Source organism: Gossypium hirsutum, chromosome D05, assembly GCF_007990345.1.
Source record: "Gossypium hirsutum isolate 1008001.06 chromosome D05, Gossypium_hirsutum_v2.1, whole genome shotgun sequence".
NCBI classification, from domain to species: domain Eukaryota; kingdom Viridiplantae; phylum Streptophyta; class Magnoliopsida; order Malvales; family Malvaceae; genus Gossypium; species Gossypium hirsutum.
The window spans coordinates 32,233,431-32,253,471 of NC_053441.1; the positions used below are offsets into that span (position 1 = coordinate 32,233,431).

Consider the following 20,041-nt stretch of genomic DNA (forward strand, 5'->3'; position numbering starts at 1 on the left):
AGAACACCTATGCGTGACAGGGCATGGAATCCTTATGCACCAATGAGTCCACCCAGGGATAATTAGGAAGAAGGAAATCCTGTCTTTTGGGGAACTAGTCCGCAGTATCAGCCAAGAAGTCCTCCTTCAAGGGCATATGGAGCACCTAGTCCTGGTTCAGGTCGTGCTAGTACTCCTGGTGCTAATTACAGTAAAATAAACAGAACCAATAACTCAGGCCAACAAAAACAATAAAATAAACCCCACAATCTGATTTGTAATTTAATTGATTACTAACTAATGCCAACTTTATTGTTTTAATAATCTCTTGTAATTTCTGGGGTATTTTCTGCAAAACTTAAGATAGTAGGAACTTTTCTAATAAAAATGTGTTTATACGTCAAGTTGTCTGCTCTTATCCTTAAATAATAAGTTGTTAAATTCGGGCCAACAATTATATTAATATTGATGTAAAATAAAATTATTTATTTTTAAATTGTAGAAAGGGTCAGCTTCTCCGTCCCAATTCGGACATATGCATAATTTCTTCTAACAATGGAAAGCTGTTGCTGATTAACATTGAAATAAATTTACTACTTTTTAACTTACTCACAAATAAGCTAGCCATTGGAACAAAATGGACAAGTTTCAATGATATTCATACATGAAAGCCTATTTTATATGGTCACTTTCTATATATTTCTTTTAATTAATGAAAAAAAAAAGAAGAAAAATCTTATATTGAGATTTGAAATTTAAAATATTGTATGGTAAGTTTTCTTTTTCCAATTTTATGTTATACTTATACCATCATTAAAAAAATTTATTATTTTTTCAATATTACTTGTCTCCTTAACATGTTACTAAAATTGTTTAATTTTTTAGTGCATTATGTTTTTTTTAATAATGAAAGTGATTTGAAATAATATAATAAATTGTTTGTTTGCGGCATAGGTTATTCGTTTGCATATCTTGAAGTTTATTATATTACTTTCTTTTGTCCTTCAGAGATGAGTCTACTTGATTTGTTCTCCTATGACTTTGCTGCATATGTTATTCGTTTGCATATCTTGAAGTTTAATGTTGATTTGTTTTTCGTTGCACTTTCAATGTATACTAATGATGATTCCTTTCTGTTTTTACGCAATGTGTTACATGTCGTTATTCATTTCCATATCTCGATTTTAATGTTGACATGTTCTTCATTGCATTAGAATAGTGGTTGCACTTTTGATGTATACTAGTGATGATTCTTTCCGGTTCTTACACAATTTGTTGCATATATGGTTATTCGTTTGTATATCTTGAGTTTAATGCCGATACGTTCTTCATTGCATTATCATAGCGATTGCACTATAATGTATACTAATGATGATTCCTTATAGTTCTTACTCAATTTTCTGCATATGTTATTATTTGTTTACATATCTTGAGTTTAATGTTGATATGTTCTTCAATGCACTAGCATAGGATAGCAGCGGTAAGCTTTCTGATTAATGACACTGTTTAGGCCTATTATTTCGACTATCATGCTTTTTTTAAGGATCGGGGGATGGTAATAAAGAGGGAACTCGATGGAGTTTTATAGGTTTTTAAATGAGTGATATGGCTAGTTGATTGTTCATTGTAGCTTCAAGTTACGGAAGAATGGATCTAAGTCTTCTTTAGTTTCCTTTCCTAGACTCGTACTACATACGTATGCGTTTTTTCTTCTTCGGTTCAGGTAAAGAAAAAGAAAGCTTCACATGTTTAAGGGTTATGATGGACGTGTTGTAGATATTAAAGGTCAATCAATTCGAGTTGTGTTGGAGTCTCAAATGAAGGTTGTTACAATCGATCGCAATTTTATATCTGATAATGTGGTTATTTCAGCACCCACTCGTGATACATTTCGATATGGTATGGGAAGTGAAACACCTACACACCCTTCACGAACTCCTTTACATCCATACATGACTCCTACGAGAGATCCTGGAGTAACACCAATCCATGATGGCATGAGAACACCTATGCGTGACAGGGCTCGAAATCCTTATGCACCAATGAGTCCACCTAGGGATAAATGGGAAGAAGGAAATCTTGCCTCTTAGGGAACTAGTCCTCCTTCAAGGGCGTATGAAGCACTTACTCCTGGTTCAAGTTGGGCTAGTACGCCTGGTGATAATTACAGTAAAATAAATAGAACCAATAACTCAGGCCAACAGAAACAATAAAATAAACCCAATGCACAGCCTCCATGATCCATCCACCCACCCACCAACACCCATAACCCATCAGCTAAAGTCGAGTTGATGATCATAAATTTTTCGCAATTCTACCACAACAACTGTTGACGCCATTTTTTTGATAAAACGGGGTTGATTTGGATTTTAAAAACAAAAACAAAAATGGGAGTCGCCACCAATTCTTTTTAATGAGGTGTGATTGGATCACCTCAAAAAGTGGTTGTTTTTAATAAACGATTTGATTTTATTAAAACAACGATTTTGGTCCACGAAATTCAAAAAAATGGGTTCGGGAGTCGATTATGTACGAGGAAGGATTAGCACCCTTGTAACCCCCAGAAATTAGTACCTAGTTGATTAGTTAATGTCTTAATGTCGAAAATTGAAAACTTTGAAGAATTTTAAAAATACGATCCTAAAAACTTTCAAACAATATGGGTTGGAATTTGAGATTCTCTTCTTCCGAAAGAATATCACATCCAGCACATTAGGATACGATACTTTAAACTCTCGAAACCAAGATCACCTTATGGTTTCCAAAACCCATACTTTGAAACTTTAAGAGGGTATTTGGCTATTTGGCTAAACGAGAAATCGAAACCCAACACATTAGGGCACACTTTCTCGAATTTCCAAACGCAAAATACTACCTTTAATATTTTTTAGAAAAATCCTCATCTCGAGAAAACGTGTTATATCCAATGCGTTAGGACACAACGTATTGAATTCCCGATAATGAGCTTTTTATTTATGTTTTTTTGATTAAAGAGTATTCTCGATGATTTAGATTCAACGAAGAAAATTAGAACCCAATACGTTAAGGCCCAATCCTCTCGAATATAAACACGAAATTTTGCTTATTTGAAAGTCGAGATTTATGCGTCGAGATAAATTAATCTAACTTGAAATAGTAGAAATGAAACACGAGGTTAATATGCGTACAAAGCAATTTTGAATACGATGGTATAAAAATACGAGCAATAACAATAAAATAAATAAAAGGACAAATCGATTTCATATAAAATAACAAGTAAATAAAATTAAAACATTCTCTCAAAATAATAATGAAAATGTAAATAAATAAATGAATAAATAAAATATAAAAAAAGATATATAAGTATGTATATAAAAAATATGTATAGGTATGCGTGTATATTATGAAAATATGAGTATAAAAGTAAAAATATATATATAGACCTATAAACGTGTATGTAAAAAATATATATATACATGTATATGTATAAAAATGAGTGTATATATAAAAATATATATAATGATATTCATCGGAATACATGCAATGTATTGAAATATTTTGAAGTAATAAAGCATTTTATAAATAAATAAGCATAAAAGTATAAGTTTGAAATCGTTGGTAAATTATACATAAAAAGGTATCATACAAATAATGTTATATACTAAGTGTCGAAACCATTTTTTGAAAACAAAAAATTTTAGGTTGTCGACTTTAAAAAATGAAAATTGGGAGTCGTCACCAATCTTTTATTAAGGTGTGATTCGGTCACCTAAAAACGACTTTGGTCTACGAATTTTAGAAAAATGGGTCCGGGAGTCGGTTACGTATGATGAAGGATTAGCACCCTCATAACGCCCAAAAATTTGTACCTAGTTAATTAATTAATGTCTTAATGTCGAAAATTTGAAAAAATATAATCCTTAGCAAAAACTTAAAAACGTTACGTATTAAGACCCCCATCATTTCAGAGAAAGAAAATGCCACACCCAATGCGTTAAGGCACGACATTCTAATTTCTTCAAAAATGAATTAGGCCAGAATACTCGTGTAATAAAAATTTAAAAGAATATCCATTTATTCAAGATTTAAGAAATCGCGACCCAATACGTTAGGGCACAATTCCTCTAAAATCCCAAACTCGGAATATTTCCTTTATTATTTTTTAGAAAAAATCTTCATTTCGAGAAACCAATGCGTCACATCCAATACGTTAGGACACAACGTGTTGAATTCCCAATAATGACTTCTTATTTTTTTGATTAAAGAGAAATGCTCGATTGTTAGATTTAACGAAGAAAATCGGAACCCAATACGTTAGGGCTCAATTTCCTTGAAAATCCTAAATACAAGCATTATCTCAATTTTGAAAAGTTTGAAATCGAGTAAAAAAATTTTATGTGATGCTACATTAAATATACAATGCAATAATAAATATTACAATGGCATAGAAATAATATAAACAAACAAATAAATAAATCAATAAAAATAAATCAATAACATGCAAAGTATCAAATAAATGAGCGAAATAAAAAACATGCTTTTAAAATATAAATGAAAACATAAATTGATAAACAAAAGAAAGAAATAAACAAAAAATATAAAGAGAAAAAATGGTACAAAATATATTTATTGAAGTTATGAGGAAGAAAAAACAAGCACAAGATTTACATGTGAAATTTTGAATTATAAAATTTATATAAATATAATACATTTATGAAAATAACGAAAAATATAAAAAATATATATAGATTAAAATATGTGTTAAAAATATATATGTATTTGAGCATTTTTGAAAAATGTGAAAACACCGAGGGGCAATCGTGCAAATTACCCATTTAGGGTGAAAACGCGTGGACCCAACTTGCGGGTCGGGTCGACGCACGGACCCACCCCAAACCGAACGGTGTCGTTTTGCCTTTAGGTTTTAAAACAGTTTTCTCCCTTTAAAAAAAATATTTGCAGTAGAAAGGAAAAAAATAAAAAAAAAACAAATGTTCTCTGCTAGGGTTTCTTCTTAACCCATTTTGCGCCGCCGTTCGCCTATGCCAACACTCCAATCGCGACGGAGATGGCAACCATCCGACGATTTCACCGAAAAAAAAAGTAAAATCCCTTTCCTCCTTTCTTTTCTTCGTATTTTTAAGCGGAATAAGTAAATAAAAATAAAAAAACGAAACTACGAATGAAGAATACCAAATGAAAAAAATAACCTTCTGTATTAAAAAATTTTTATCTCCCTCTATTTGAAGTCTCCGTGTTGCAAAAATAATAGATTTTTTTTTATTTTCCCTCACCCCTTTACAATGAAGTGAGAGGCCTCTATTTATAGTTGAGTCTCCCTAAATCCAACGGTACAGATCAATTACATCAACGGCTAATATTAAAAGGTATCTACAAATTAAATCTCTAAGATTACAAAATCATATCTTCTAAGATTGCATATCAAATCCAAGATTGCACATATCATATCTAAGATTGCATATCCTCAATAATTATGTTTCCATATGTGAGCCCGGGCTAAAATTGGGTATTACAGTTGCCCATCTTTACTCGTTGTCGTATAACAGGAATGGAGCAAAGACTTTAAAAATGCCCAATTTTGCCTGGTCTTGCTGGAACATGAAACTCTTCTTCTTCAAGTAGCCTTATTCCTTCCTATTGCATCTTCAGAAGTATAGGAATTAGTGCTTCAATCTATTCCACTGCAACTGCAGGGAGATAAGACTTACAATCTTCAACCTATTCCATTACTGACCAGGGAGATAGGATTATTGGCTTCAATGTACTCCACTGTAACCACAGGGAGGTAAAATACACCATCTTCAATCTACTCCACTACTGCTTAGGGAGATAAGATCTGAAATCTTCAATCTATTCCACTGTTGCCCAGGGAAGTAGAATTACTGGCTTCAATGTACTCCACTGTAACCACAGGGACGTAAAATCCGCCATCTTCGATCTGCTCCACTACTGCTTAGGGAGATAAGACCTGAAATCTTCAATCTATTCCACTGTTGCCCAGGGAAGTAGAATTACTGGCTTCAGTGTATTTCACTATAACCACAGGGAGGTAAAATCCACCATCTTCGATCTGCTCCACTACTGCTTAGGGAGATAATATCTGAAATCTTCAATCTATTCCACTGTTGTCAATGGAAGTAGAATTACTAGCTTCAATGTACTCCACTATAACCACAGGGAGGTAAAATCCGCCATCTTCGATCTGCTCCACTACTGCTTAGGGAGATAAGATCTGAAATCTTCAATCTATTCCACTGTTGTCCAGGGAAGTAGAATTACTGGCTTCAATGTACTCCACTGTAACCACAATGAGGTAAAATCCGCCATCTTCGATCTGCTTCACTGTCAATGCAGGAAGGTAAGATCTGCTATCTTTAACCTGCTCCACTACAACCGAGGAAGGCAAGGCTTTGTTTTTGATCTGTTTCGCTGTCGATGCAGGAAGGTAAGATCTGCTATCTTCACTGATCTGTTCTCTGGGGAACATGACCTGTATAATGAACCTAATTATGCCTAATGATTAGGATGGCATGATCAAAATGCATCAAATGCTCCTAACTAGACATGTGTGAATGGTGTTTGCATGAATGCAAAATAAAATTTTTCCTCAATCCACTTAAATCCTTAGCATCAATCCCATGGCATCTTTCAGTAGTTTCCATTGCTTTGAATTTTTCCTCAATCCACTTCCATCTTTTTTCCAATTGCTTTGTTAATTCTTCTTTTGTTTTCTCTTTTTCAACTGCTTCATCGAAATCAGGAACAATAAGATTGGCAGGATTATTCTCAGGACTGGAGCCTGATCCGGCCTGAAAATTCATCGATCTTGAAGCATCGGCTTGAAATTACTGAAGCCTAATCGTAACAGAAGATTTACGCGGGTACACTTCCGTTTGGTGCTGCACATGTAAAGGAGTGAAGCCTGGAGGATACTGGAGTCCATCATCACCTTCCTCCTCAATATTTGTTACAGGGCTCTTTCCCTTATCCTTTCCTTCAGTCAATAATCGCGTCAACTTTGTCATCATACTTCCTTGCGATTCCTCCATTTTATTCATCAAACTTTGTTGAATCTTCTCGAGTTGCTCATTCATTTGCTGCTGAAGCTGATCTTGCATTTCTTTTTGGAACCCTTCGAGCTTTTCTAACCTTTGGTCCATATTTTTTAATTTCACTCTTGTACCGTAACAGTGCTGAGTTGGCTGGTTAGATTCCAGGTTAACTGAGGAAAGATTTTTATTAATCAGAACCCTTTGATAATTTTTTAATGCATGCAATGCGATGTATGAAAATGAATGCAGAGAAGGCGTTGATTCTAATTTCAATTACTTTTAGAAACTTTATTAGAAAATAAATCTCTTTACATAGAATGGGCTACAAATATGGCTTTGCCCTAATACTTAAGACCTTGATCTTTTTAAGCAATGATGCTAATTCTTGTCCTCGATCTGACTCTAGCTCATACTTTACGCTCAACGTGTCTGCTTGTACCGCCAAAGTTTGCAAGTGATCTGCCACTTCACGAATCTGCACCACAGCCTCTCCCATAACGCGATCCCTATTTCTGACTTAATCTTGGAAATAATGAAGTTGCTCATTCTGACGACCTTCCTTTACCTCTAGATGCTCGATCCAACCCTCACAACTTCGTAATGCTGCTTCCAACTCTTCTATTTTACCATTCATTTCTTCAATCTTGCTCAAACTTGCTTTCAGCTCTATTACAGAATTTCGACTTCTGTGTTGACGAAGAGACCCTTCTAACTCAACAACTTTGTCCTTTAGTTTTCCTTTTTCCTTTTGACTCTCTAACAAACTCTTCTCCAAGGCTTCATTTCGTGCTTGCACTTCTTGAAATTTTCTTTCCCACTGGTCTGACTTGTTTCTTTCTTCTCGAATTTCTTCACGCCACTGCTCTGAAGTCTTTCCAAGCCTGGCAGTTCTCATGGACAAACGCAGCTTCTTGTAATCAGTCTTCAAGCTATCTAGCTCTTCCTCAGCTTTGTTCTTCCCCTTCCTTAGTTTATCAGCCTAGAGCTTCTGAACATCCGCATCTAGTCTCAAATTCACTTTTTCTTCCTCCATCTGCTCGATTTTCCTCTCTAATTCTGTATTTTTCCTTTCAAAGTCTTGCATTATAATTTCCAGCTCAGTAGGGACAACACGCAAATACTCCTCTATTGGCTGACTATCTTCTGAACCCGGCCCAGGAATGTTATCATTAATCCTCTTAGCCCACCATTTGCCATACTCGAAAGTTGTCATCGGACCCACAGCTAATCCCTTTATTCGGCGAGTCTGATTCTATGCACTGACCATCTCACGAACCCTCCTCTTGTAACCATCGCCCCTATACGAGAACTCACACTCGGCCAATCCCTGAGTTGCAAGCACGAACTGTCTTGACCTGTATTGCCTAAGTACTACCAATGGTGCATAACCAACGGCTCCCCAAATCCCAATGAAAGGAACCCAGTCAAAATCCCCACATCGATATAGGATCTCACCTGGAAACAACCATGGGGCTCTCCACTCGATATCGCCCTCCTGTAAATTTTGAAAAATAGCAATCCATTTCTCTTCCGAGATGTCATCCCTCCTCGGTGTAGCCATTATCTCTTTCAATGGTGAATAATTATCAAAGAAGACCCGATATGAAACCTTATCGACCTTCCAAAAGTGACTATGGAACCATGCAACTAAGAGCTGCGCACATCTAATGACCTACCTTCTCCCGCTCTCCGGCATGCATTCAGTGACCTGAAGGTTTCTGCCAAAATTGCTGGGACTGGTGTAACTCTCTTTTTAAGCCGATCAAATAAGCCAGTGACTGCCTCGTCAACATGCCCCAAAGTCTTAGGGAACATAACCAAACCATATATACTTAAAGCAAAGACATCTACCTTCTTCCTTGCATCCGAGTGCGCTAGAATAAGATCCTTCAAAATTTTCCAGGGAATACACTTGCTATCTCCCTTTTGCCTTATCCGAGCTGTGACCCACTGCTCACTCATCCCCGTTATATTCATCAACCTCTTCAAAAAGGTCGGTGCATTTACAGCCTTCGAATAAACCTTATCCACTTGAATCTTTGAACACTGAAGTAAAGCCGTGTATTCTTCTATTGTAGGCACCAAATCAACCCTCCCAAACGTGAAACAACTATAAGCGAGGTTCCAAAATTGTGCGAGAGCCCGAAAGAGACGCTTATCCACCTTCATATCAAGCAAATAAGGTAAATCCCCATAATTTGAATAAAATAATTGTCTAACCTCATCATTACACTGCTCCCAAATTTCTTTCAACTCCTACAAGTTGTTCTGGGTTACGCTAACACGGGTGAAGTCCCACAATTCGGATATGTACCCCTCGGCCAAGTTATCACCTTTCTCGCGCTGTGTGATTTCAGCCCAAGTTCGGACAGTCGTATTATCTTCCACTCTATAAAGAAACCCATTTCCCATGATAAGCTTTCTATTTAGCAATCGAATGTGAACCAACGCCTTTCTATAATGAGATGCCATGTAATTGAAATGTCATGCAATCAAAGTAAAACATAAAAAATCAGCATCAATTAAATACAATATAACCAAGAAATAGTAAAACTCCTAATTAGGTATCTACTAAGGTTAAGAGTAAGTCTACCTAGGGTGAGTTCCTAAAGGTCCACTATATGAGGTTTGGCTTCTAGAGCAAAGGTACCCAAACCAGCAGATTCCTCGATCCTCTCCCATTATAGGTTCATATGGACCGAGTTCGGTTCAGGGGAATACATTTCCTTATGGCTACACGGAGATGAAAATCTCACGAAGACATAAGTGATGTATCCCGAAAGTGATCCACTATCCTGCACGGAGGTGAAAACCTCACGAAGGAGTAGCTTCTCACTCCCACTTAGAGGGGTAAAAACGATCGACGTTATGAGATGCAAAATGCAAATAAGATAACAAACTTAAGCCAAACAAGCAAACAATGAAAATCAATGAATGCAAAGGAAAATTATGATTTTAAAAAAAAACTTTAATTTTCGACAAAAAGACACCAAATAATCAATTTATGGCTCGACTCTCGAAGTCCCCAGTGGAGTCGCCAAGCTGTCGAAACTATTTTTTTGAAAACAAAAAATTTTGTTATCGACTTTAAAAACAAAAATTGGAGTCGCCACTGATCCTTGATTGAGGTGTGATCGGCCCACCTTAAAAACAAATTTGGCCTGCGAAATTTGAGAAAACGGGTTCGGGAGTCAGTTACGCACGAGGAAGGATTAGCACCATCGTAACGCCCAAAAATCGATACCAAATTGATTATTTAATGTCTTGGTGTCGAAAATTAAAAAGATTTTGTTAAGCTCAAATTTTGAAATCTGAAAAGGATAATCAATTATTCAAGTCATGTGAAGAAATTGAGACCCAATACGTTAGGGTACAATTTCTCAAAATCCCCGAATTTTGAATATCGCTTTTTAATTATTTTTAAAAGAAAAATTTTTATTTCGAAAAAAACAATATGTCATGCCCAATGCGTTAGGACATAACATATCGAATTTTCGAAAATTATTTTTGTTTATATTTAAAATAATGAATATTCTCGGTTATTTGGAATTAACAAAGAAAATCGGAACCCAATACGTTAGGGCTCAATTTTCCTTGAAAATCCCTAACTTTGAATATCGTTTTTATTTTGAAAACCTTTGAATCATAAAAATGATTTTAGTATTTTGACAAAATTAAAATGTTATTTTTGAGAGTATGAAATGCATATATACATGTATACGGAAAAAAAATCAAAATAACATAATCAAAAATATATATAAACAAAAGACTTATATAAAAAGATAAAAATAAAAATATAAGCATAATATATTACAAATTATATTTAAAAAAATGGACACATATGTATATATAAAAGAGATTTGAAAGATATATTGATAAATGTGTCAAATAATATAGGTATATATTTATACGTATTATAATAAAAAAATATTTGGATTATAAGATATTGAAAATATATAAATGTTATAAAATACGAATATATAAATGCACATATATGTATATAAAGCTAAGAAAAATAAAGGAATAATAAAACATAGGATACGTATATAATATATATAAACTATAAAAATAAAATAATATGATAATATGATATATACGTACTACATATATATTTAAAACATTTATAATATATATATTAACTTATATATATACGCACATATACAGATACAATAATAATAACATAGTAATAATTATACTAATAAATAATATTAACAATATAAAAAAAAACTAAACAAACAAATTAAGGACTAAATTTAAAAGCCAAACAGAATTTATGAGCCGAATTTGAAAATAAAAACAAGAAAGGGAGTAATTTAAAACACGCGTAGCAGGGGAAGGATCGGAGGAGTAAATTTACCCAAACCTCCTACAATATTGCGCAACATAGGACTAATTTGAAACAATTTTAAAAAAAATATGGTAAAATTTAAAATAAATAAATAAGCTAATTTGAATGCACTGTAAAAGAATAGGGACTAATTGCGAAAATGGCCCTTTTTAAAAAACGCGGATCCTCTCCGGGTCGGATCGAGTTGCACATGGATATAGGCAATACGACGCCGTTTTGGGGCCACTGGAACAAGTCCTAAACGACGTCGTTTAATGCCCTATAAAAGCCAACTTTTAAACCCTAAAAAATCACTTCTTCAACCACTCCACAAATGCGCCGCAACTCCTCTCCCCCTCTGCTGTTTCGGACTCTGACGAAGCAAGGAGACCCTCCGACGACTCTCACGACGGTAAGTCCTCCTCTCCTCACCCTTTTCGTGTTGTTATTATTTTTTAAAAAAATAAAAGAAACACAAAAAAGAAATCTCAAAACTGTAATCGGAAAATGAAAACTAAATCACCTTAAAAATCTTCTTTTTTCTCTCTTTTCCTTTTTATTCTCTTTTTAATCTTGGTATACAAATTTGCTAACCCCCGTTACAAAAAACTATCGGCCCTTTTATAGTCGAATCTTTACAAAAAAACCCAAACCAAAAAAATATATATATTTTACTTCCTCTTTTCCCCTTTTTACTTGTTGTTTGCGGTTTATTACAGGTGAGGGAGATCGTGGAGACGAGCGCTGCAAGGCTGTTGAACGCGCGGGCATGACGTGCGCGACGTGCGGGAGACTATTGCGGCGCAAGGAAAATTAGGGTTTTTTTTCTGTTTAATGTTTAGGCTAATTGGATTAGGTTAGATTTGGGCTTGCTCGGGTATTGGGCTTGCAATTTGGGTTATTGGGTTTAGTAATAGGTTATTATAAATGGGCCAGGTAAAATTTGTTTATTACAAATAACATGCAAAGTATCAAATAAATGAGCGAAATAAAAAACATGCTTTTAAAATATAAATGAAAACATAAATTGATAAACAAAAGAAGGAAATAAACAAAAAATATAAAGAGAAAAAAGGGTACAAAATATATTTATTGAAGTTATGAGGAAGAAAAAACAAGCACAAGATTTACATGTGAAATTTTGAATTATAAAATTATATAAATATAATGCATTTATGAAAATAAAGAAAAATATAAAAAATATATATATTAAAATATATGTTAAAAATATATATGTATTTGAGCATTTTTGAAAAATGTGAAAACACCGAGGGGCAATCGCGTAAATTACCCATTTAGGGTGAAAACGCGCGGACCCAACCTGTGGGTCGGGTCGACGCGCGGACCCACCCCAAACCGAACGGTGTTGTTTTGCCCTTAGGTTTTAAAACAGTTTTCTCCCTTTAAAAAAATATTTGCAGTAGAAAGGAAAAAAAAAACAAATGCTCTCTGCTAGGGTTTCTTCTTAACCCATTTTGCGTCGTCTTTCGCCTATGCCAACACTCTGATCGCGACGGAGATGGCAACCATCCGACGATTTCGCCGAAAAAAAGGTAAAATCCCTTTCCTCCTTTCTTTTCTTCGTATTTTTAAGCGGAATAAGTAAATAAAAAAACGAAACTACGAATGAAGAATACCAAATGAAAAAAGTAACCTTCTGTATTAAAATTTTTTTATCTCCCTCTATTTGAACTCTCTGTATTGCAAAAATAATAGCTTTTTTTTTATTTTCCCTCCCCCCTTTACAATGAAGTGAGAGGCCTCTATTTATAGTTGAGTCTCCCCAAATCCAATAGTACAGATCAATTACGTCAACGGCTAAGATTAAAGGGTATCTACAAATTAAATCTCTAAGATTACAAAATCATATCTTCTAAGATTGCATATCAAATCCAAGATTGCACATATCATATCTAAGATTGCATATCATATCTAATATTGCATATATCATATCTAAGATTGCATATCCTCAACAATTATGTTTCCATATGTGAGCCCGGGCTAAAATTGGGTATTACACTAAGTAAGCATAATCAAATATCAACCTATCATAATGAAACAACATTTTTTAACAATAATTCAATACAAATTTAAAAACAAATGTATGATAATTAATAATAATACAATAGATCTAAACAAATCAATAATAACTTTAATTATTTTAATAATATTAGATTTAAAATCAAATATATTAAAAGCAACAGAATGAGATGATTAAATAAAAAAATGAACAGATTGAAATAAGGATTAAATCGAATCCAAAACAAAATCATAAGGAAAAAACGAAGATAAAATAACGTTGAAAGACCAAAATGAAATACGCGCATTACATGGAGGACCGTATGGGAAATATTCCTTATCCCCCAAAACGCCTCACAGTAATATGGGCTAAAATGAAACAATACCGAAGATGTGGGGCAAATTTAGAAAAATAAAAGGAACCGAATTAAATCATTGAAACAAATTAGGAGGATTAATGATGCAATATTCCCTCCGAGACCCAAAACGCGCGGATCTGGCCGTGCTTGGGTCGGGTCATCGGGTCGGTACCTATACAGCACCGTTTTGGAACCACTTATTAGATTCCAAACGGTGCCGTTTTGGATGTTAAATAAAAACTACCCAATACCCTACATTAGCAGCCATTAAACCATTTGAAGGCAAACCCTAGAGGCCTTCTTCTCAACGCCGCTCGATAGCTCTCGGGCTCACCAAGGCTCCGATTACGACGGAGTTCGGCGGCTCCAACGACAAGGTACTCCTCTCCCTCTCTCTATTTTTATCTCATGCATGAAATCAAAAAAAAGTGAAAAACACACAAAAGAAAACCGAAAAATGCTTCTGTTTTCTTGTTTTTATTCTCGAATCTACATCAAAAATCAGAAGAATAGACCGAAAAATGCTTCTGTTTTCTTGTTTTTATTCTCGAATCTACAAACGGCAGCAAAAAGCAAATATGTATTTGGCTATAAAGGCAAAAGAAATGTAATAAAAAAGGGAGGAGTCTTTGTCATTTCGGTGCAAGGCGCAGCTGGCGGTGGCAGACATCGGGCGTTGTGCGCGCCGAAGGTGCACATGGGCAGTAGCGGCGCGAGGAAAGGCAGGGAACCCTAGGGTTCCCTAATGTTGTTTAATTTTTGGGCCCAATTGAGCCGTTTAAGGTTAAAAATTGGGCTGTCTTGGCCCGCTGTACATAGACTGATGTTTTTTGGTTTTGTTTTGGGCCCGGGCTAAATTGGGCCTCTACAACAACAATAGCATTTTGCTTTCTAAAAGAATTTAAGGGTCTGTTTGATTGACGGAATTGATTTTTCGGAAAATCATTTCCAACTTTTCCAGCGTTTGATTGGCGGAAAACATTTTCCATTTGGAAAATGAACTCCAAAACAAGGGAAAATGAGTTACATTTTAGGGAAAATGTCTTACCCTTTTAATTTCCGTAAGACATTTTCCGTGCTCTCTTCTCTATCGCCTCCTTCATTCCTTCCGTCATTTCCGGTAGAAAATTGCTTCTGTTTATCGATTTTCCAGTAACTTGTTTTTTTAATTATTCAATACTTGTTTTTTTAACACAATTACAAATAATTTATTTGATATTAGTTTTTTTAATTTATAACGATTAATATTGTAGCTTAATAATTGAGTATTATTATAAATAAATCATTGCAATATATGTAAAAATAATTTAAAATATAAAAATTTATTAATATATATTAATATATGTAAAAACAACTTTTTCGAAAAATATTTTCAAAAAATCTGCCAAGCAGCAGAAAATATTTTACACAGATTCAATCAAACACCAGAAAATATTTTCCAGTAAATCATTTTACAGAAAAGTAAAACATTTTCCAGAAATCATTTTACGGAAAATATTTTACTGGCAATCAAACAGACCCTAAGGGTTTTTTTTTTAATTGCCTTGAATGATATATAGAGGTTTGAACTTATTAAAGGTTTGTGATAGTGAAATCAATTTTATTTATCAAAATAGAAAAGGTAGAGAACCAACTTTCATCGCTCATTTGGAAGTGCAATGGAGAATTTACTTAATTAATTACTAACTAATGCCGCCTTTATTGATTTAACAATTTCTTGTTAAATTATTTTTATGTAATTTCTGGGGTATTTTTTGGCAAAACTTAAGGCAGTGGGAACTTTTCCAATGAAAATTTGCTTATAAGTCAAGCCGCCTGCTATTATCCTTAAATAATAAATTGTTAAATTCGGGTCAACAACCATATTAATATTGATGTAAAATAAAATTATAGATATTTTATTTTATTTTTAAATTGTAGAAAGGGTCAGCTGCTCAGTCCCAATTGGTACATATGCATAATTTCTTATAACAACGGAAAGCTGTTGCTGATTAACATTTGTAGTGATCATTTTTGCTTATACTACAAATAAATTGTTTTGGAAGGAAAACCCAACGGCCTATTAGCTCAGCTGGTTAGAGCGTCGTGCTAATAACGCGAAGGTCGCAGGTTCGAGACCTGCATGGGCCAATAGATATGAGTTTCATTTTAAAAACTTTGTCGTTTATTATTTGAAAATTTATTATTGCTTTTTAATAATTATTATTATTGTATTTGTTATTTTATGTTTAGAAAATTTTTTGAAACTAATAGATTTCAAAAAAAAAAAACTTGAGATTATTAAAACAATCAATTAGTCATTAATTTTCAAGTGAATTATCGAATAATATGGCACTTAAAAATCATATAATTTAGTCATTTATTTTTATAATGTAATTACTTAATTTATATAGTAACAACTAAACTTGAATTTTTAATTCTAAAATATAAAAAGATTAAATTTTTCAAAGTAAAAATAGATAACTAAATTCCAAATTCATTAAGTATACGAAGTTTAGAGCATATTTTAACATTCAATTTTTTTTTCTATAATTTAACATAAATAATTAATTAACCCAACGACCAGCGGAACTATAACAATACCGTAAAAGGTAGCTACAAATCCTTTGGTTGACAAAGGCGCAGCATGGATTTTTTTTTTTTTTTGGCATTATCTAAAAGTGGTTAAATTTCAAATTTAGTCTCTTTATTATACTTAAATTTAAATTTAAATTTGTATACTTAAATTTAAGATTTAATATAATTTGACCCTATATTTTTATAATATTATTAATTAGTCTAAATAGTTAATCTTCAATTTTTATTAAAATGTTATATAGTTATTTGAATGCACTCAAAATCTTAGAGACTGAGACATGACTTTTTATTTCAGTTGAGTTTGCCTTGCTTTTCTTTCTAATATTTAATTTTGGTTTCTATACCATGCTGAAATTTGAGATTTAGTCTATGTACTTTATTTTTTATATTTAATTTGGTTCCTCTATTTTTATAATGTCATTAATTAGGGTTAAAGTATTTGAAAAGTCCCTATACTATTAAAAAAATTAAATAAGTTCAAATTGTAACAAAGTTAACATTTATTATATAAAAAAATGTCTTGAAAATTATTTTTTCTATTGCAATTCATTTCCAAACAAAAAATTACATTTTATAGAATCATAAAAACTTTAAAAATATTAAATCTGTTAAAGGGTAAATGATATTTTTTAAATAGTAAATGTTAAGTCTATTCCAATTTTACTTTATTTTATTATTTTTAATAATTTAGGGACTAAATTGATCCAATTCATTGTAGCAAGACTAATTTAATTAGGTCCTTGTAATAGAGGGACCTCAAATACATTCACTCATTAGTTAGTTTAAATAGTTAATATTGTAAAGTATCTCAATAATAATGTTAATGTCAATTTTTTTAATAATACTACTCCTATGAAAAAATTATTTTATCATAACAAGTTCAAATAGTGCTTTTAAGAAAAAATTCCTAACCAGTATTTTTATTGTTATGTGACTACCAAATAAATAAAAAATTTACTTTCAAAAAGTTACACACGGTGAGTTTAATTGAAGAATGTTAATGATTATAACAATTAGAGCTAAATTTTTTAATTCGAAAAGTAGATGGACTAATTAAATTCTTGAAAAAAAAAGACTAAATTCCAAATGTATATAAGTTTAAAATATATTTTAATTTTCAAATTTTTATTCTATAATTTAACACAAACAAATAATTCACTCAACACGAAAAGTAGATGAAACCATACTAATATCTATATACATTAATATAAAAGGAAGGTCAACTAACACGTGGCACATCAACCAGTTTTCCTTACTTTTCTTTTGCATTTTACAAAAAATGTTAAATATTAGTTTTAACCCCTTTAATATGTCGAAATTTGAGATTTAATACTTTAACTTCTAACATAATTTGATCTTATATTTTTATAATGTTATTAATTAGTCCAAATAGTTAATAACGTAAATTTTTCGATTAAAACATTACATGGTTATATATAATTTGAATACCCTAACACCACGTTTGGTTGAGGTGAATGGAATAAAGCTGTAATAGAATTGAGATGTAATGGAATAGAGTTGTAATCGATAATTCAATTGTTTGGTTCAATGGAATGAAATAGAGTTGTAATAGTATTCTTGTGTTTGGTTGAGTGAAATAGATGTTGTAATAGTATAAAGAAAAAGGCTTAAATGACTAGAATACCCTTAACACAATTTTTTTTAAGTAGATAATTATTGTTATTGTTATTAAATTTTAATAAAATTATTATTAAATATAATTTAATAAAATAATATATATTTTAATCATATTTTAATATATTTATTTATATAAATATTTATTTTTATCAAACTTTATAGTTACAGACATATTAAATTATATTAAAACATGATTATATGTGACAAATTTTCTCCCCCCTTTTTTTTCCCATTTTCTTCTCCCTCTACCTCTACCTCTACCTCTACCTCTACCTCTACCTCTACCTCACGAGTCCCCTTCTACAATTTTTCAAAAACTTACAACTTGCAGCCATTAGGCATTGTTTCCCACTGTCACTGGCTCACTAATGGTCGAATGTTGGCCCAAAATTCACCGTCATTTTCCAGTTTTTGATATGTTATTTTTCTTTCTATTATCTTCCTTTTCCCCAAGTTTTTAAGTCTGAAAACCCACTAAAAATACTCAAATTCAGAACCATATTTTTTTGGCCAAACAAACATGAACCATTAAGGAGAAAAACGAACTTTGTAGGAAAAGGAAGAACAGAGATGGAGGCAAGATCGCAAGCCTTGTTAGTCATCAATTACAATTCCACCAAAGCTGGTGAATAAGGAATTTAAGCCTTGATATAGCCAATGTCTAAACAGTTTACATTTGTCTTTCTAAACTAAATCCAAGCTCTTATATCCTCTCTTTTTTTAAACTATTTTCTTTTATTATTATTTTTCTTTTTTAATTTGCAGGTTATGTTGCTGCAAGATGTGCTGAGGAGGGTAAAACGGGAATTTTTTTTTGTTGCATTCCTAGAAGCACCGAATAGTCATTCAGAGGGTGATGCCGTGAATGGCTATTCAACATTTTTTATTAAATTGGGTTGTAATCACCTATTTGTTTGAATATATTACCAACAACCAAACTACTGAATAGAGGGATCGTTTCGAATATGGCTTGAATGATATTACCATTCATATGAACCAAACATGCTCTAAGAGTCTTAGACACTGACATGTGGCTTCACATTTATTTTAGGTTTGCGTTGCTTTTTTTTGACGTTATAAAGCAATGGTTAAATTTCAATTTCGGTCCCTAGACTAAGTCGAAAATTAAGATTTAATTTATATACTTTAATTTTTGACATAATTTGGTCCTGTACTTTTATAGTGTCATTAATTAGTCTAAATACTTAATGTCGTTAACTATTTCAATCAAAATGATGGCATCAATATTTCACAAGAAAACTATTCCAACAAAAAAATATTTTATCATGATGATTTCAAATGAGTGTTTTTAGGGGGAAATTGTAATCAGTATTTTCAACATTATTTTTATTGTTACATGACTAGTAAGTATCTTTTTAAAAAATTTCAAAATGTCGCACCAAATAATTTAATAGAAGAATTTTAATGGTGGTAACAACTAAACCTAAATTTTTAAATCTGAAAAATAAAAGATCATATTCCTGAAACATAAAAGTAAAGGAATTAGATTTCAAATATACAAAGTATATAGAGATTTAAAGTACATTTTAACCAGTGGTGAATCTAGGAGGGCTTGTAGGGGCCCCAGCCCCCCCTAAAATATAAAATTTCTATTTAGGCTCTTGAGAGTTTTTAAAAGACTTAAATTAGTAAAGATAAAATTGTACTTTGGCCCCCCTTAAAATTATAAAAATTCAATTTAATCCTTTAAAAATTATAAAGATGTAGGCTATAAAAAATTAAAATTTCATCTGAATCCCCTAAATAATTGTTCTGACTTCTCCCCTAATTTTAACATTCAAAATTCGTGAACCGGAAGACCAACTATTCTATTTTATGAGATTTGTTGGAAGTTTATACGTTAGAAAATGAGAGTAAATTTGCAATTTTCCTTTGCATTATATATTCAAATTTCTTTGAACGAGGAAATCAAAAACAAAACAAAACCAATAAAAAATATTTACCTTTCAGATTGTTCAAACTTTATAGTTAGAGTGAGCTGAAATTTGAAATTTGTTTATGATTTTTGTTTTATTTAGCTTTCTAATTTTATAAAAATTTAATTTATTCTTTTATTCAATTTTTCATCT

General features: G+C 32.3%; 1 protein-coding gene, 1 long non-coding RNA gene and 1 other non-coding gene across 3 annotated transcripts; 2 read left to right on the plus strand and 1 right to left on the minus strand.

Annotated features, from left to right (window-relative positions):
- Positions 1-8,283: 8,283 nt before the first annotated feature.
- Positions 8,284-9,503, minus strand: LOC107902427 (uncharacterized). The gene is made up of 3 exons (XM_016828613.1): positions 9,309-9,503; positions 8,708-9,194; positions 8,284-8,597 (listed from the first exon to the last, which is right to left on the minus strand). Exons 1-3 carry the CDS (start codon positions 9,501-9,503, stop codon positions 8,284-8,286), a joined length of 996 nt encoding a protein of 331 aa, XP_016684102.1.
- Positions 9,504-11,671: 2,168 nt separating this feature from the next.
- LOC107902996 (uncharacterized) lies at positions 11,672-14,113 on the plus strand. The gene is made up of 2 exons (XR_001685667.2): positions 11,672-11,770; positions 12,078-14,113. It is a non-coding gene; the product is annotated as an uncharacterized lncRNA (long non-coding RNA).
- A 1,679-nt stretch (positions 14,114-15,792) lies between these two features.
- Positions 15,793-15,866, plus strand: TRNAI-AAU (transfer RNA isoleucine (anticodon AAU)). Its single transcript has one exon. It is a non-coding gene; the product is annotated as a tRNA-Ile (tRNA).
- Positions 15,867-20,041: the final 4,175 nt, after the last annotated feature.

What these genes read in the sequence shown, in the direction of transcription:
- LOC107902427 (XM_016828613.1), bottom strand. Translation starts at nt 9,503, where the DNA reads ATGGCATCTCATTATAGAAAGGCGTTGGTTCACATTCGATTGCTAAAT. An exon ending in GGGACTTCACCCGTGTTAGC is followed by an intron (nt 9,195 to 9,308) that starts GTAACCCAGAAC and finishes CTTGATATGAAG; the next exon opens with GTGGATAAGCGTCTCTTTCG. An exon ending in ATGCCGGAGAGCGGGAGAAG is followed by an intron (nt 8,598 to 8,707) that starts GTAGGTCATTAG and finishes CACCATTGAAAG; the next exon opens with AGATAATGGCTACACCGAGG.